This window comes from Bubalus kerabau, chromosome 6 (genome assembly GCF_029407905.1).
Source record: "Bubalus kerabau isolate K-KA32 ecotype Philippines breed swamp buffalo chromosome 6, PCC_UOA_SB_1v2, whole genome shotgun sequence".
In the NCBI taxonomy this organism is placed as follows: Eukaryota; Metazoa; Chordata; class Mammalia; order Artiodactyla; family Bovidae; genus Bubalus; species Bubalus kerabau.
Genome location: NC_073629.1, coordinates 21479122 through 21495803, shown reverse-complemented (window position 1 = coordinate 21495803; position 16682 = coordinate 21479122). Strand labels below are relative to the sequence as shown.

The window sequence follows — 16682 nt, the reverse complement described above, 5'->3', positions numbered from 1 at the left end:
CTTTTTACTGCTGCTTAGTATTCTATTGTGTAGATTTACCAGTTTATTCAACCAGTCCCCTACTGACTGATATGAGAGTTGTTTCCAATCTGTTATTACAAGTAGTGCTGCAATGAATAGCTTTGTGCATGTTACTTCCTATTTTTGCCATCTTATTTCCAGGACCTTTACTTGTGTTCTAACTTAATACTCACAGTAACTCTATGCCATAGATACTGGGTCTTCATCTTACGTGTAACTTTGACGTAATGAATCAAGTGCTGCAGCACACAGCAGTCCAGCACTTGCAATAGCACATTACAGAGTAAGTCTTTAAAACTTGGAATAAACACCCTCACTCCTACCTTACCGTTCTTCTCCCAATATACGGACATCTCTTCTCAGAGAAAAAGAAGTTATTAAGTTAAGCACCACAAATGATAAACAAGGAGTTTAGTTTAATTTTCTCTGGGTATCTGTAAAACACTTAGGGCCAACGTAGGAAAAAATAAAATAAAATAAAGCCTCCTGTGAAAAAATTACACTTACAAAAGAAAGGCCTGAGAGGGATTAGCGCCTTAGCCCCTCGGAGCTACAGCAGCTCTGATTGGTCCAAGGAAGTGAATAGATATTGGGAGGCTACGACAGGAGGAAAAACAATGAGAAATCACTGAGGGAGAGGGCCTCGAAGTGGGCCTCGAGGGGGCACTGGAGGTCGGGGAGTGGGTCTGGGAGGAGGGAGGGGCCCCCGCTGGTAGCCGTAGGGTGGAGGTCGCGGAGGGCCAGTGTATCCATGAGGCGGCATCAGTGGAGGAGGTCCACGCATACCATGCGGAGGCATAGGACCTGGGTGACCTGCAGGTAGAAAAGGAAAACTAAGTAAAAACAAGGAATAGGAGACAGTGCATATTGGGACAATGTAGGGAGAGGATACACTGGGAAACAGTGAAAAGAAAGAGAAGAAAGAAAAGAAAGTGCAGGAGATAAGAGGTGGGACAAAAGAAGCTGCAAGAACAATATGTGAGGATGAGGGAGGTGGCTAAAGACTACTCACCCATAGGAGAGCCAAACGGAGGCCCTCGGGGGGGCATCCCCATTGGAGGAGGTCCAGGATGAGGCATTCCAGGTGGTGGTCGGGGTGGTGGCTGCCCCCCAGAGCCAGGGGGCCCAGCATGGGGGTGCCCTAAGCCATGAGGGCCATGGTGGGCCAGCTGCATCTGAGACATCCCTATGAGAACAAAACAAGACACAATGAGAAATGAGACAAAAAGAAGTTAGACAGGAGGGCAAAGAAAACGAGACAGAGAAGAAAATGAAGAAACTGACATCAGATAGAATACAGAAATTAAAGCTGGTAAAAAGTGCCCTTATCCTTGACTCCATCCCAAGAGAATAAATCAACCAACTACCCAACAGCTCCCCAGTCCCTGAAGCCCATTCGCTCCTTCCATGATTTAGGCATTGTAACAGTGCTGCAGAATGGCATGATTATTCTACTGAACAGAATCTGGGAAGATAACAGAGACACCGTCACAGCAAAGATCTAATTCTAAAGGATGAACAGGAATTTTTCAGGTGGACAACAGAGTCGGAAGAGAACATTCCAGGCAGAAAAAAAATCAGCAGGTGCAAAGCATGGATGTGATCAACAGCACAGTATGTTAAAGGAAAACCAGGAGAACAGCTTGCAGTCATGGGAGTAACGGGCAGGAGCCAGATCGTGCAAAGCCTAGAATGCTATGATAGCGAGTTTCGGTTTCACTCCGTAAGTAAAAGGGAGCAGCAGAAGAATTTTGAGCAAAGATGTGTGAATATCTGTATTTAAGAAAAATTACTCTGAGATAATCAATCAAAGTAGAGATAATTAGAGTCAAAGTGTCAGTTAGGGTATAACTGAAATAAATTAGGTGTGAAATAATGAGGCTAGGAGAGCCTAGGCTTCCCAGGTGGCGCTAGTGGTAAAGAACCAATGCAGAAGAGCCTGTTGTTCTCTTTGGTAAAACTTAAACAAGAATAAAGACAGCATGATGGTTGTTTATTAAAATAAACAGTAAAGTATCTTGCATTTTTTTCATAAAAGAATGTCTGAAAAAAAGGAGAGCTTGAGCACTATCTATTATTGTTAAAGAACAAAGAAGAGAAGCATTAAGTACTGATAGAGCTCCTCTACCAAGCTCATCCCTCTCTTTCCCAGCAAAGAACACCCACCTGGATGGGGCATCCCACCCGGTGGGAATGGGTGAGGATGTGAGTGTCCATGTCCAGGATGTCCAGCCCCTGGGGTTCCCGCTGATGGGGGGCCATGTCCTCCAGCCCCAGGAGGCATAGGTGGTGGTGGCATGGCTGGGGGTATCCCAGGAGGAAGGGCTCCAGGAGGCGGTACTGGAGGTGGGAAGGAGCCAGGAGGAGGCATGCCTATAGAGAAAACGGAAAAACAGTTAATGATAGTGAGCAGAGAGTGCCTTTAGAGAGCCTGTTCCACCCTGGCATCTCCAGGCAGAATGAGCTCTTTTCCCCTCCTCCCAGCTCTCTAAAGTCAGAAGCAACATTAAATGACTCGAGCAACAACCTTCTGGGGAAACTCAACAACTTTCTTCCCACCACAATCATCATCCCTCAACCCCTTTCACCTAATGACTCAATGTCCCCTCCTTGCCAGGTTCTTTTTCCTTCTTCCTGGCCCCACCCTTCCCAACCCAAGACAAACATTTTTTATCAAAAGCTTTACCTGGTGGAGGAAGCCCAGATCCCAATGATGATACCACAGGATTGGGAGCAGATGGTGGAGGGGGTGCATCTGCAAACAGCTGATGAGGGCGGTCAGCCTGGGAGAGTGGGTTCTGTGCTGCCAGAAGTCTTTCAGCGGCTGAGCCATGTCGCTCACCCTTGGAGTCCTTCTTGAATGCGTAGGACACAGTGATTGGGCGGTTACAGAGGTACTGCCCATTCATGGCCTCAATTGCTGCATCCGAAGCATCAAATGAAGCAAAATTAATAAAGGCATAACCTTTGGAGTTGCCTGTGTCAGGGTCCCGCATAATCTTGGGGGTTTGTAAGATGACCCCAAAGGCGCTAAAAGTATCATAAAGCAACTTCTCATCAATCTCTGGGTCCAGGTTCCCAATAAAAATGTTGGCCCCCACATCCAGGTTTTTGTTGTGAGCTGATGCCTTGTTCACCCGTATTGGCTTCCCATAGAGTTTGATCATGTTCATGATCTTAATGGCATAGTCAGCATCTTCCTCACTCAAGAATTCCACAAAGCCATAGCCTGCGGAAGTGGAAAAGAAGAGGTTAGCAACTGAAGTGATTTAAAAACGAGTTTATAACTCATTTGCCTTCTAAAGCACAAAGGATAAGAAATAATAATCCCAACTTCAATTGAGAATGGTTCCAGAAACAAAATCTTTAGTTTGCTCACTCCAAATCGCTTAATACCACTGGGGACCTCCAGGAGCAGTCTGTCCCCGCCATACGTAACTGCACTTTTTGCCGTGTACTCACCTTGGTGCTGACCAGTGACTCTATCTTTTGGCATGTGCGTGTTCACTACTGGCCCTGCCTGGAGAAATAGTTCCCACAGCAGTGGTTCGCTAACCTTCTCATCGAGGCCCCCCACGTACACAGTGGCATCTGGAAGACAGGATTAGGAGGTGAGGGCAGAGATGAGGAGAAGTAGGGAGGTAACGGGAACACGAAGATGGAACCCAGGCGGAGGAAGTAAGGGTGGAGATGGGGTAGAAAAGCAAAGAATAAGAAAAAAAAAAAAAAAAAGTTAGATTAAGCTTTTAGAAACTCCTCCTTTCCAGAAAATAGACAATCTTAAGTCTAATTTAGAGTTGCGGTGCAAGTTCACTCTGTAACTTTTCTTTTTCTTTTTTTTTTTTTTTTTTGAGTGGGAAGGCAGCAGAGGATTGGACACAGCATCACAACTACAGGCCTCAAGCCCGTCCATCCATCCCGTCCCCATAAGGCATCGGGACCAGTCTCGCGCCCTTCAGAAAGGTAAAATCTCCCGCCCCAACGGAAACACTGCTGGGCCTAGTCGAGGTCCCCCAAACCCCCAGAGTCCATTCTGGGTTTGTCCCCTCCAGTCACCCTGGTTTCGCTCGGAGATCGGCCCGGCCGCCATGGCGAAACCGCTCCCGCCGTCTCCAGGCAGCGATCCCGCCCCCTGACCTCAGTCACTACTTCCGCTTCCGAGGCGAAGGCTGACGTGAGGTGGTGGGCGGGGCCGCGGCAGGGGAGGAGCCGAAAGCGGCCTCGGCCATCTTAGGAGACGCTAAGACTGGAAGCGGCTGAGGCAGTGGTGCGCTTCAGTCCACGGTGCCGTGCAGAAGTGGTACTATGAGCGGACAGGGCGGGGAACGTGAAAAGGAAACGTTCTGTCTCTTTTAAGGCAATGTTAGAAGTTAGAGGGTCACACTGCTCCCGAAAATGTCACTTCAGAAGCTGGGAGAACAAAAGTTTAGTTTTCATATGTTTTGTAGCCTTTTTTCCCCCTTAGATGGGAGTGCAGAGGAACCCCTCAACGCAAGGCGTGGGGACAACCGTCCATCCCAACCCGCAATCCTTGAACAGATGCGGCCTCACAGCCCAGTCCTGGGCTTGAGGTATTTCCTTTTACCTCGGGGAACCTCGGGGAAGGGAATTGTGGAATGTCTGAGCTCGCCTAGTCACTCCATAGAGGGTGAGGGGAACCTGAGGCTCGGAGGTGGGGTGGTACCGAATCTTACGGGGGTTTGATACTGAAGCCCACAGGCCTAGGCCTCGGCCTCGGCCTCGACCTCCAGAGCACACCCTGAACTCCAGCAACATCTGGGTGTGCCTTTGCTCCGTCTGCACGGAAGAGAGGACCTTAAATTGTGAATCCTGCAGCGCCTCACGCAACCCAGCCCCTTACTTCCTTAGCAGTAATATGGTCGGTACCGTCCCTTCGTGGGTCACATTCCTTTCCCTCCTCTCCCCCCACTCCCTTACCTAAGGTTCCTTTAATCAGACACAAACAATGCCAGCGGCGTGTATAAATATTGTGCTTTAATGAACTCCTTAAATAGAAATGTCACGACGAAAATATATAATTGGAAGAGATAGGGTGTCCCGTGTATATTTCATACCCATAGAAAACTATAAGGGAAGAAATAGAAATTGGAATTAAAGAAGCAGCAAGAGGAGGTGAGAAGGAGGTCCGTGGGCCATCTCGTTGGCACTGATAAACAGTATATCTGATTATCACAATTTACCAGCGCGATATCCAAAATTTCAATCCCAAAGACATCGAATTGCCCTGAAAAAAAGAGGCAGTCGTTCTGGATTGTTTTTGTTCCTTAATTCTTCAAATGACAAGAACTATTTAAACCAAACAAGGCAGGGTAAGAGTTGGATACGGTTAGCACCACTCATCTTCAATAGAAACTCAGGTCAGTGATCTTGTTTATGAAAGCTGAGGCAGCAAGACCAGATAAGAAAAAAGGAAGGATTAGACAAAACTCTCCCTTCCCTCCAGACCACCTTCTGCCCTGCCCGTGAGAAAGCAATTTCAACGGGATTGGGAGAGAATGGTGTTTGGGTTTCTTTTCTTGGAGTGATCCTCGGGAGATATTCGTGGTGTCCATTTCCTTAATAACTCCTGAAGATGGGATAGCTCCTCCTGGAGACCAGAGATTGTGGGAGCTGAGAGGCCCATCTGGGAAGAAGGTGAAGAGAGGCAGAGAGGATCTTTAATTCTCTTAGTTCCCTTTCCCGTTCCAACTATGCCCTAGGTTCCACTTGATATAAGCCAGAAGCAGTTTTCCCACAGTCCCAAATCTATTCACTTTGATACCAGTAGGAATGGTATCTCACTTCCCAGTCCTCCAAACCCTTGCCCTTCTGCCTCCTGGAAACACTTGAGTTTCTCCTAGAACATCTGGTTCAGCAGTCAAACCCCTTCTCCCACTCCCAATTTTTGTCTTCCCTTCTCACCTGGACCTCAGGCCTTCCCCTCAGGTAGCAGCGTCTCCAGAGCCTGATCTGGGGTCCCAGACATCCAGGCAGCAACAGTCCCGGGGGTAAAGGGCAAGCTCCCCAGTGTGAGGGGAGCCCCCACTCCTGATCAGCCAGGCTTTCAGAAGAGATAGCAGGTCGAGGGAGCCAACGAGAAGAGACTGCCAGCAGGGAAGGACTGTCCCGCCAAGGACAGAGTTGACTCAGGGGTGTCAGGGCCCCTCTAGAGAAGAGCCACACGGAACTGGGGGGCCCAGGAACCATGAAGCTTGGCTAAGGAGGAACAGGAAATCAACTGGCAACCTAGAAACCTGATGACCCCAGTTTCCCCAAACTGGGTCATGAAGGAATGCCCAGCTGTCACCCACTGCACCCTGCACCAGTGATCAAACTACAAGACTCCCCCTGAGAACACTTTATCTGCTCTCATTAGACTTCAAACTAGGCCTCAGGACTGATTAAAGTTGATTTTGGGGAAACATAAAAATGTGTGCATGAGACAGGAAGACTAATAAGGATGAGGAGGACGAAAAAAGATGCTATTTGTGATCTCTAGGATTTCTGTCTTCCTGGGGACAGTTAGGACTATAAATGACAACAGAAGGGGAATGAGGAACTCAGACACTATCACTTCTCCTCATCTAGTAGGATGAGCCTGTGAGAAAAAGGAATTTAGGAACTTCAGACACCTTACCTGCTGTCTAGGGAGCCAGGAATCTGGGCAGTGTTCTGGGTCATAGCCAGGATTACGGAATTGTAGTATTTGTTTATTGCTGTAGCGTAAATTCCAGTCCCAGACAGATAGCTGTGGGTTAATAGAGTTCCCAGCCCCTGGGAACCCAGGGGTATAGACTTGTGTATAGTTGTTGAACTAGATAGAAGAAACAAGAAGAGGAAGGTTAAACAAAAATATATAATCCTCCCCAGTTTAGAGATAAATCGTGAAATTCATCTGTTACTCTAAGAATCAGATGTAAGGCTTCCCTGGTGGCTAAGTGCTAAGAATACACCTGCCAGTGCAAGAGGCACAGGTTCGATCCCCGGTCCAGGAAGATCTCATCTACCTTGGAGCAACTAAGCCTGAGCACCACGACTATTGAGCCTGTGATCTAGAGCTTGGGAGTCACAACTACTGAGCCCACATGCCACAACTACTGAAGCCTGCACACCCTAGAGCCCATGCTCCGCAACAAGAGAAGCCACCACAACAAGAACTCCATGCACCACAACCGGAGAATATGCCTCCACTCCCCATTTGCTGCAACTAAAGAAGAGCCCACTCAGCAATGAGGACCCAGCACAGCCACACACAAAGAAAAGAATCAGATGTAGGGTGGAAGTCTAGTCCTGAAAGAAAGCACCAACCTCCTCCCCCTTTCCCACCCGTAGACCACTTTTCATATTCAAGAGTAAACTTCAGAGAGTAGTTCTGTTGTTGGCCATACTGAACAGCTTGTGGGATCCTAGTTCCCTGACCAGTAATTGAACCTGGGCCATGGCAGTGAATGCCCAGAATCCTAACCACTAGCCCACCAGGAAACTTCCAGAGAGTACTTAATGGGTAGGGGAAAGGCAAAAATGGAAGTCACTGACCTGTCCACTCTGCTTTCCACGCTCCCAGGGAGTGTCTCTCAAGAATGTAAGGGTGTCAGGAACTCTGACACTGTCATGAAGAGCAAGAAGGAAGAACTCAGAAAATTCAAACTCAGCTGGAAACTGCTGGAGGAGCTGCCAGACGCAATCAAGGAAGAGGAGAAACACCGGGGCCTGAGAAAAGGGAAATTAAGAGGTTGGAAGTGGGTGTGGAGACAAATGGGGAGGATGAGTGACGTGGGAATGGGGACACTAAGGAGGTCAGGGAGTGGAAATCAGTTGAGGTAGGGGGTTGTGGTCCCTCATCTGGATCTTCTTTCAAGTTCAGCCCAACCTCAGGCCTAATTTGGACCTAATTCACCTCCAATGGATTTCAGTATGTAATTTTCTCATCCCTGTACTTCTTAATAATACCCTCCCCAAACATTCTCACCTCTTCACTGGCCCCAGATCCCCCAAGTCGGGTCAGGAAAGGATGTCCAGCTGCCACCCACTCTCGTTGCACTAGTGATTGGAAGCCAAGCAGTGTTCGGGCTTCAGGGGCTGAAAGCAGCTGGACGAGTGAAGAGAGGAGGCCATTGAAATCACGATCACCGCGCTCTGGGTGATAAAGAGGGATAAGGGACAAAGAAAGAAAGACCAAGAAACTAGGGCAGAAGAGAGTGAGAAAAGGAAACATGGCAAGAGGAAGTAAGAGGCACAGGGGGAAAGTTTTGGGTAGGTAGGATTGAGAGGGCACATAAAAGTGAAGAGAAAACAAAGACCTTGAGTGATTCACTTCATACACTCCAAGACAGAAACACCCAGCTTCACATGTAGGAAGCAGAATCAAATGCCAAACCAGTTTTCCTCATTTTCCTTCCCCCGCCCCCAATCCCAGCCCCCATCCACTGATGGAAGGACAGGAACAGAAGGCTGAGAAGCCCTCTGTTAGGGACCACAAGCTTAATGGGGAGGCAGAAGTAGCTCTGAAACACGAGTAGTTCCTAGCAAAACGAGAGGAGGATGCCAGCACTGTAAGGGGACAAAGAAACTCTAGACCTCCCTTCCTGAGCAGAATCCAGTCAGGTGAGTAAAGAAAAAGGGCAAGGAATGGAGGGGGTTGGCCCAAGAAACTCACCTTGAAGTACTACAGAGCGAACCCTGGATGTCACTAAGACTGAGATGTCACTGGCCTTTCGAAGACAAGACCTGGAGGGGTGGGCGAGGAAGAGAAGAGAACAATAGGCCTAGAGGAAGGGAGTGATGGATCATGGGATACTATGGGTTAGACTCCCAATTCCTGCCCCCACCCCCTACCCGCCTTCTAAGGAGCAACAAATAACAGTCTTCTTGGGGAACCAAGGAGAAGAGTTAATGGAAGACTGAGGAGTCCAAGTTAACAGAAGTTTGAATTATAAATCATGCCAGAAAAAGATGGAGTACCTGGTGTAGTCCAACCATCGTGTTCCTTCCAGAGCTGAGAACCATTTATCCTCAGCTACAGATGAATCTGAGAGAGTGCAGAGGAGTCAGAAGGGCAAAGAGATCAGGAGAACTGGGGATTCAGGGTCCAGAATTAAGGGGTAATAAGTTGGGTAGTTGTTGCTTATGGGGAAAGGAACGAGAAGTAACTATAAATGGCTATGAGGTTTCTACAATTAAGTTGTGATGGTTGTACAACATTGTAAATACAATGAAATGCATTGAATTGTGCTCTCAAGATGGGTGAAGGGTGAATTTTATGGTACATAAATTATATTTCAATAAAGCTGCCTAAAAAAAAATGTTGGAATCAGGAAGACAGGAAATCAATGGGTCTGTGGGAAATGGGAGTTGAGTGGAAAACGCAGGATTATTGGGCTGAAGGAGTACTCATCCATATCAGGCAAAAGGGTAAACCAAGTTAGGGTCAACAGACCTAGAGGTGGGGTGAGTGGTCAAAGTTTATCTCACCAGGCAGGCAGAGGGCCCTCAGCCTCAGGTGGGCAAGTTGGACATCTGCAAGACTAGGCAGCTCATCCATGGTGTCTACCAGGACAACGTCTGAATGCCCAGCCTGAAGCATGGACTCCACTGCTCTGGAGGGAAGGGATCAGAAAGTAAGGGAAGGTGTCTGCCCCTCACATCTAACCTTTGATTCTGCTTATCAAACCTCCCCTCACCTGATATCCTCCTTGTTGGGGTCACTGGCTGTATAGAAGCCCCCACAACGAAGAAGATCACTGCCCCCAGGGTGATGCCAGGACAGGCGCTTCACATGGATGAGAGAAGGATCACTGAGGGAGAAACTCCTAGCCCCACCCTACCCTTGCCCCGACACTGACCTCAGGGATCCCCTCCCTTCACAATGACCCCTAACCTCCCATGACCCTCTAATCTCCAAATATTACCATCATCCCCACACTGACCGGTCCACGGCCCTGATGGAAGTGGCCAAATGCTCTCCTGACCTCACTGTCCAGAGTTCGGTTAGGGACCCAGAAGTAACGGGGGAGGCTGTGAAATTGAGAGTTATGTCACAGCATGGCCCAGTGACCTCAATACAGTGCAAACCTGTTGTTGTAAGGAAGTTGCTTAGGAGGGGATCATTCTGAAGGATCTCAGGTTTAAAGATCTAGGAGATAAGGGGGCTAGGTTTGTGGATGTCCTTGGAGGCTGGAGTTTATGGGAAGTCCCAAGTTTTAGATCAGAGTAGTGTGGGAAGACTGAAGGGACAGCACGGGGTTGGGTGGACTGGGGAATCACCTGGTGGCTACGTCGAACCTCTCATTGACAGTGCTGACCCTCCAGCCTCTGGCTGCCTGCTTTTTCCGCTCAGTCTCCCAGTCTTCTATTGTCTCCAAGAGGGGAATAGGTGGTTTTCTGGAGTCAGAACTCTGGCCTAGGGCAGGAGGTCGGCACAAGAGGAGGAGGAAGAAGAACCAGAGACAGCTTAGCTCTTCTGTCTCCAGCCAGCTTCTGCTTTTCAGACTCTACACTTTCTTTACCCCAAAGCACCCTCACTCACCAGCCTTGCTCAGGGTTATCCCTGCATACTGTTGGGCTGGACTGTTCTGAGCTCTGGCTTGGACAATGGCCATGGTCACCTGTGGAAGAAAGGACAGCCCATACTTTGCCTCAGACTAAAGTAAAAAGGAGGCAATAAGGCTCATATGTTGTTTCACCATCTTGGCCAATAATAGAGAAGAAAAGTGAAGACTGTCCCTAACAAAGGGAGCTTCCACTGGTCATGAGAACTGGAGTCAGGAGAACACATTTAGAACCACAAAATGACAGAATGGTAGTGCTGGGACGAATCTTGGGAATAATCTTGTCCAACCCTCCCTGTTTTTCAAAGGAAGACACTCATCCACAGTTACACTCCTGAAAATTGGCAACGCTGGGCTAGAACTCAGGCCTTTACTTTTACCATACTCTAATTTTAGTCTTTCCTAGAGGAGAGAAGCAGAGAGAATGATGAGAGGGATCTTGAGAGATGGGACTATTGGGGATTGCCAAGGGAAGGATCCCAAGATTCTAAGGGGAGGAGGGATTCTTGGGTTGGAGACCTCTTACCTGAAAGGCCTGAGGCTCTAGTCCTCCAGCCTCAAAACCGACTCTGAGTAGCCGAAAGTCTTGGCCATGAATCAGAATCTCCTCAGGGATAAATTTAAGCAGGGACCCTGGACGGAGGAGCTGGACTCGGGACGGGCCATTCACTGAAGTCAAGAGTTAAAGAGTGGTATAGCCATGGATCAGGGTCCCTCTAGGAGGAACTCTTCTAGCCCATCCCACTCCATCCACTCAGTCTGTCCTCTGAAAACAGAGGAAGGATGAGGAAGGGTTCCAGCACCCACAGTGAGCCCTTTCACCAAACCGCCACACTTACCAGCCTCTAATCGCCCAATGTTGGCCAGGGAAAAATCATACTCACTGCTCAGGGGAGTCTCCTAGAGGAAGCACATGACTGACGCTAAAGACATCTGAAGTCTCGTTCATTGTCCTACCTTGACAGCCCTAACCTCCCTAGAGATGCTTCCCAAAGACAATCCTTGGTACTCTTAGAAGACAGCCTTTTAAGCATAACTGTCTCACTTCTATAATGTTTGTCTAAATCTTCCAGACTCCCTTTCCACTTGCCACTAGTTGTCCTTTCCACTGCCCTAACCTTCTCACCTGACTCCGCTGCCATCCACGGGGCTGGAAGGTGACCCTCAAGTTGCTGCAGATCAGGGTTCCAGGCATTTCAGGTTCCAGCCCCTTCCTCACCCCTGGGGCCCATGCTAGAATCTGCTCCCCTGCAGGGCAAGAAGGGAAGTCAGGTTATGACTGTTCGCAGTGTTGCCCCCACTCGTATACACACACTCCTCTCAGACATTCTGTAGCAGAAACTAGTTGAGGCACTCCATTGTTAGCCCTTATGCAGCCTTTATTCTCTCCACTCACTCAACCTACCCATGTTTGTTCTCCCTCTCTTTCTTAATTGCACTCTGAAAATGATTGCCTTCGGCTACTTGATGTTTACCCCTCCAAGACAACTTTCCCTAACACTCCTTTCCTCTGGGAGCATTCTTCTTTCCAGAAAGAATGTCATAGGACGATGACCTCGAGGACCACCAGAACCTGTTCTGGAGTGACCCGAAGCCAGCCCTAATGAGTCCAGTGACTCTAAGAGGAGAAGAATGCAAAGCTACATCAACCCTGATCCTTATCTTCAGTCCCATTTTCCCACCCTAAAACTATTAAGACCTCTTCCAACTTCCCAGGAAGGGGAAGGGCACAGTCTTGAAAGCGTTAGCTTGCTGTGGCCCCCTTTGCCTGGCAAAGTAATAAAGCTACTCTTTTCTACTCCTTTAAAGCTCTGTCTCCTTTAAGGCTCTTTCTATTCAGCATAGGTGAACAGAGGCCAGTTTTTCGGCGACAGGAGAATCTAAAGAGGAAAGACTAAGATTCCTCCCTAACCCCACAAGAATGAAAGCTTAGAAGGAGAGATTTTAGGCCCTCAAATATTTTTGAATAAGTAAATGAGAGGAGGAGTACCAGGGTCAAGAAAACAGAGGGACCATCAAGCTCTTAGCCAGCCCTAGGCAGAGAAGAGAGCAAACCTCAGGTAAAAGCACTTTGAGCCGGAAGAGGAATACAGAGGTATCTTTAGTGAGGTTTGAAACAGGGTTTGAGGAGGGTGAAATTTGGAACAATCTGGAAATTAGAAGTATTGGGAAGGCATTATTACCTGGGAGGCCTCCAGAGGCCAGGCAGCTGCCCAGCTGACGACTCCTGGGCTCTGGCATCCCAGTCCCCTGGACAGACTTCGGTCCAGAGAGCTGTGAAGGGTGTAGGGTTAATCCCCAAGCTTCTCTGGTCCTGGAGTCTGGGGTTACTTCAGCAGCCACCTTTGGAGGCCTACACTCAGACTCTCAGGAGAAACTGAGATAAGTGGCTGTGGAGAGCTCAGGACAGGCGTCGGCAGATAGTTAAGGGAGGGAGGGGCTGGTTAATGGATAATGAGACAATGAACTTGAGACTGCAAAAAAGACCAAGCACTGTCAACCAGAGGCTGATATGAGACATACCCTCCGCCTCCTCTAGATTCTTTTCTTTCTCCACATCATCCCCATTCGCACCCTTTAGATGACAAACCCCTCCCCCAAGCCCTTTTCCTCTCCTTACCCCCATCTCTGGCTCTTCCTTCTGGGGGGCGATGTTGAAACTCTGGCCCCGGCCCCCCCACCACATTTCTCTGGCTCCATCCGGGGATGGAGCGGTCAAGGGTGGAAAACCTCGAGGATGCTCAAGCCCCTTGGGGAGAGGCTGAATCCTGTAGCTAGCAGGAGGGAAGTCAGGGAGAGGGGCAGGAGGAAGATTCAGGGAAAGCAGCACTTGAGGTGCAAGGAGCACGATTTGGGGTCTTCTGAAAGGTGTGTCCAGTCCAGCTAGAGAAGGCTCCACGGAAACTTCAGTCGACTCTGGAGAGGGCGGACGAGATGCCCAGCCCCTTAAAGGAGAAGACACACAATTTTGGAAAAGTGGAGAGAAAGTGGAAGAGCCTAAGAAAGGTGGGGAAAAATTGAAGAACTGAGAAAATAACCACATTCCCTTCTTTACTCCAAACCCAGATCCTATCCTCTTTCTGTTCATGAGCTTTGGAGACTATTTGAGGGAAGCAGTAATGACAAGTATTAAACTGGAATCATTTGGGCCACTTCCCTGGACTCTCACTGATGGTTTCCCTGGGAAGCTGTTTTTGTCTTCTTTAAGGGGATGTGAGGAATGATTAAAAGTACTTCAGGCCTCCTTACAACCTCTCCTGACAGTCTGAACTAAAGTAGTTGAGAAGAAATAAATGGAAATTGGCCCTCGGGATTTTTGCCTGGGGAAGCCCAAGAATTGGGGTGGTGGCGAGTGGAAGTGTTTTTGTATATCCTTCTCCAGAGAGCGTGAAACGTATCTCATGTGAAGGGTGCAGTGGAAGAATAGGGAGAGAAACTGAAATATCTGCAGGATGCTGACACAGGTACAGGTACATGCAAGTTCTGTGGCTGGGGGTGGGAGGCCCAAAGAAAAGATCTTAACACTTAATCACACACACACACACACACACACACATCATCCAAACAATTGGAAACTAGAGCCCATTCCAGGTACAGGAGCCCTCCCTCCAGCCCAGACATCAGATCTCCAAATTAATGATTCATGTTAAGGACTTTGAAAGCTGAGGGCTGGAACCCTCTGTTCAGTGCAACAGTCCCATCCCCCAAAGCTCCCCCTTGAAACCCAAGAAGCAAAGATGGGTGGGGAGGGCTGTAGGAGGAAAGTAAAGGAAGAGTAACTAGGGTAGGTATGCAAAAATCTACCTTTAGATATGAAAAAGACAAAAGAAGCTACAAAGTAAGGAATTACAGAGCTGCTGTTTTATTGATTTTGAGTTTGTACAGAGGCAGCAGTCCTTAGGTGGGGTCCCGAGTTTTCCAGAGTGACACTCAACTCTCCTCCCCCAGCACACACACCCTTCCGGCCTCAGTTTTGAAAAGTTCCCTGTCTTGGCTGCAACTGTGGAAATAGTGAAGATATTGTGAGACAGGGAGTCCATCTGGAACAAAGAGGCATACACCTGCTAGGAAGGCGTCCCAGAAGCCTGATTCTAGAAGTCCTAAAAGCTGCTACATTCCCCACCCCCACCTGCATTCCATCAGCCTCAATCCCTCACGGGAAGAAAATATTTCCCAAGTTCTGTGGCAATAGAAAAAGGTGTGTACCACAATTTAAAAATCCATTATCCATTTTCCTTCTCCCCACCACCCTTCAGTCAAGAGCCTCATTCTATCCTTTAATACTTGAGGTGTAGGAACAGCAGAATAGAGAAAACATGAGGGGGGATGGGGAAGGTCAGAGCCAGAAAAAAGATAGGTGACATGGATCAGCACCTAACCAGGAATGCAAAGGGGACAGCAGCTGAGTGTTGAGTAACAGGAGGACCCCCCGCCCCCCGACCACCCCCCACACCCAGTGGAGGTTTAGTGGATGGAAGGAAGGGTGGAGAGGCAAGGGTTTGTATCAGATTTTCCCATTTTCAGAATCCTGGTCTGGTTGCAGGTTTGTGCCAGGCATGAAGGCTGCTGGGAGGGGCTGCTAGAGGAAGGAGGTGGAGCTGAGTGACTCACAAGATGAATCATAGATCCAGTTATAAGCACAGAAAGAGGCCAAGGTCCTCCCCACCCCCACTCCTCTCTGTGCTCCTGGCAGCCAGCTTCCCTTCCTCTTTTCTAGCACCTCTTACCCAAGTGGCCAGTAAAAGGAGGGGTTGTGGAGAAAGTCTCCATGGAGGGTATAATATTCTGTTAATCCACTTAAGTTCAGGGGGCAAAACAGCCTGTGATTTCTATAAAGTGGAAGAAACAGACTGCCTGTATGAGTCACTGAATCTGTAGTTGAAGGGCCTGGAGGGAAAAGGAAATTAGAAAAATCTGTGGTGCAGGTGATTCCAGGACGAGAAGGACTACTAATTCTGTCTTCTCACCTGTGGTGGTGGGTCTGGGGCACTGACTCCTTGGAGAAAGAAGAGAATGCAGAGTCCAGAGGTGTCGGAGTAACTTGGGGACAATTATCTTTGAAACTCCTTTATTGGGAAAGATAAAATGTGACTGGAACTTTGGACATGTGGCTGTTTAGAAAGTGGTAAGAATAGCAAAAGCTAGGTTCTCAGAAGTCATTCAGAACCAGCTCCATCCTTTCCAGCTCAGTATCACTCCCAAACATACACTAAACACTCATTGCTGACTTTTGTTTAGTTGGTCTGTGAGCTTTAGTTTCACTTGAGAAGAAACAGCCAACAGCAGAGGGAAGGAACTTCCCTCCAGGCCCCACAGAGCACTGAGCTGAACACCATACCACTCCATGAAGAGACTGAATCTTTAAAAAAAAACAAAAACCTTTTAATATCATCATTTTGCTGTAGAATCCAGTGTGAGGGAAAAATGTTTGGTTAAATCTTGTAACTCTCAATCAAACCAACATAAAAGGAATCTGGAGGCGTGTCCTATAGATCTATTTGCTCCTTCAGGGCTGAGATGGAGATCTAGGGTGAGTAGAGGGGGTAGCACTGTCTGAAATCAAAAAGGGAAAAATAAAAGCCCTGAAAATCTCCCCTCTCCAACAACAGCCTCAGTAGGTACCCCAGTGCCTGGGGTTACAATAACTAAGTGCACTTATTTAAGCCCGAGAGATGATATCCCTCAATTAGGATTGGGGGGCCTGCCTCCCCCCTTCAACCGCACCCTCAGCTAACGAATCTGGCTCCTTCTGAGTGCATGTCACCCCTCTCCTCCCTTCCCCCCAACACAGTAATTGCACAAGGCTGCCTCTTCTACTCCCTCCCCAAATACTGTCATTTCCCAGGCAATTTTTCACCACCTTCCTTCCCATCCTACAGCCATCTCAAAAAATAAAGCAGGAGAGACTTTACTCATCCCTACAGAAAAACATCCATTGACTCAGGGTCCCTCATCTCTAGAATGCAGAGGTTATTTTTTTTTAATGCCTCAATAAAGTTACCTTCCCAAATTAAAAACAAAAAATTCTTAATGAAAAAGCTATAGGGCCTAAATAACCTAACCACCACCACCACCCCCCCTTTTTTTTTTTTTTTACCATTTTCACCCCCTTGG

At 48.2% G+C, this 16682-nt stretch overlaps 2 protein-coding genes across 7 annotated transcripts; both read right to left on the bottom strand.

The window, feature by feature from the left end:
* Positions 1-417: 417 nt before the first annotated feature.
* SF3B4 (splicing factor 3b subunit 4) lies at positions 418-4224 on the bottom strand. The gene is made up of 6 exons (XM_055584484.1): positions 4078-4224; positions 3484-3612; positions 2708-3250; positions 2188-2394; positions 1034-1207; positions 418-834 (listed from the first exon to the last, which is right to left on the bottom strand). Exons 1-6 carry the CDS (start codon positions 4109-4111, stop codon positions 647-649), a joined length of 1275 nt encoding a protein of 424 aa, XP_055440459.1. The 5' UTR covers positions 4112-4224; the 3' UTR covers positions 418-646.
* A 772-nt stretch (positions 4225-4996) lies between these two features.
* Positions 4997-16604, bottom strand: MTMR11 (myotubularin related protein 11). Of its 6 annotated transcripts, XM_055584483.1 has the most exons (18): positions 15296-15522; positions 13189-13513; positions 12752-12842; positions 11695-11816; positions 11408-11468; positions 11095-11237; positions 10547-10625; positions 10285-10420; positions 9948-10035; positions 9702-9790; positions 9493-9617; positions 8983-9049; positions 8678-8748; positions 7991-8157; positions 7558-7731; positions 6659-6835; positions 5944-6237; positions 4997-5665 (listed from the first exon to the last, which is right to left on the bottom strand). In XM_055584483.1, exons 2-18 carry the CDS (start codon positions 13252-13254, stop codon positions 5519-5521), a joined length of 2097 nt encoding a protein of 698 aa, XP_055440458.1. In that variant the 5' UTR covers positions 13255-13513; positions 15296-15522; the 3' UTR covers positions 4997-5518. The 6 variants fall into 6 exon arrangements, with proteins under 6 accessions (XP_055440458.1, XP_055440457.1, XP_055440453.1 ...); XM_055584482.1 differs by having other exon boundaries at positions 12752-13042; positions 13189-16604; XM_055584478.1 differs by having other exon boundaries at positions 13189-16604.
* Between the last annotated feature and the right edge of the window lie 78 nt (positions 16605-16682).

What these genes read in the sequence shown, in the direction of transcription:
- SF3B4 (XM_055584484.1), bottom strand. Translation starts at nt 4,111, where the DNA reads ATGGCGGCCGGGCCGATCTCCGAGCGAAACCAGG. An exon ending in AGTCACTGGTCAGCACCAAG is followed by an intron (nt 3,251 to 3,483) that starts GTGAGTACACGG and finishes CCACTTCCGCAG; the next exon opens with GCTATGGCTTTGTGGAATTC. An exon ending in TCCGTTTGGCTCTCCTATGG is followed by an intron (nt 835 to 1,033) that starts GTGAGTAGTCTT and finishes TTCTACCTGCAG; the next exon opens with GTCACCCAGGTCCTATGCCT.
- MTMR11 (XM_055584478.1), bottom strand. Translation starts at nt 13,656, where the DNA reads ATGAACAGAAAGAGGATAGGATCTGGGTTTGGAGTAAAGAAGGGAATG. An exon ending in AGGTTCGACGTAGCCACCAG is followed by an intron (nt 10,036 to 10,284) that starts GTGATTCCCCAG and finishes TCAATTTCACAG; the next exon opens with CCTCCCCCGTTACTTCTGGG. An exon ending in GTGGAAAGCAGAGTGGACAG is followed by an intron (nt 6,836 to 7,557) that starts GTCAGTGACTTC and finishes TCTTCTATCTAG; the next exon opens with TTCAACAACTATACACAAGT.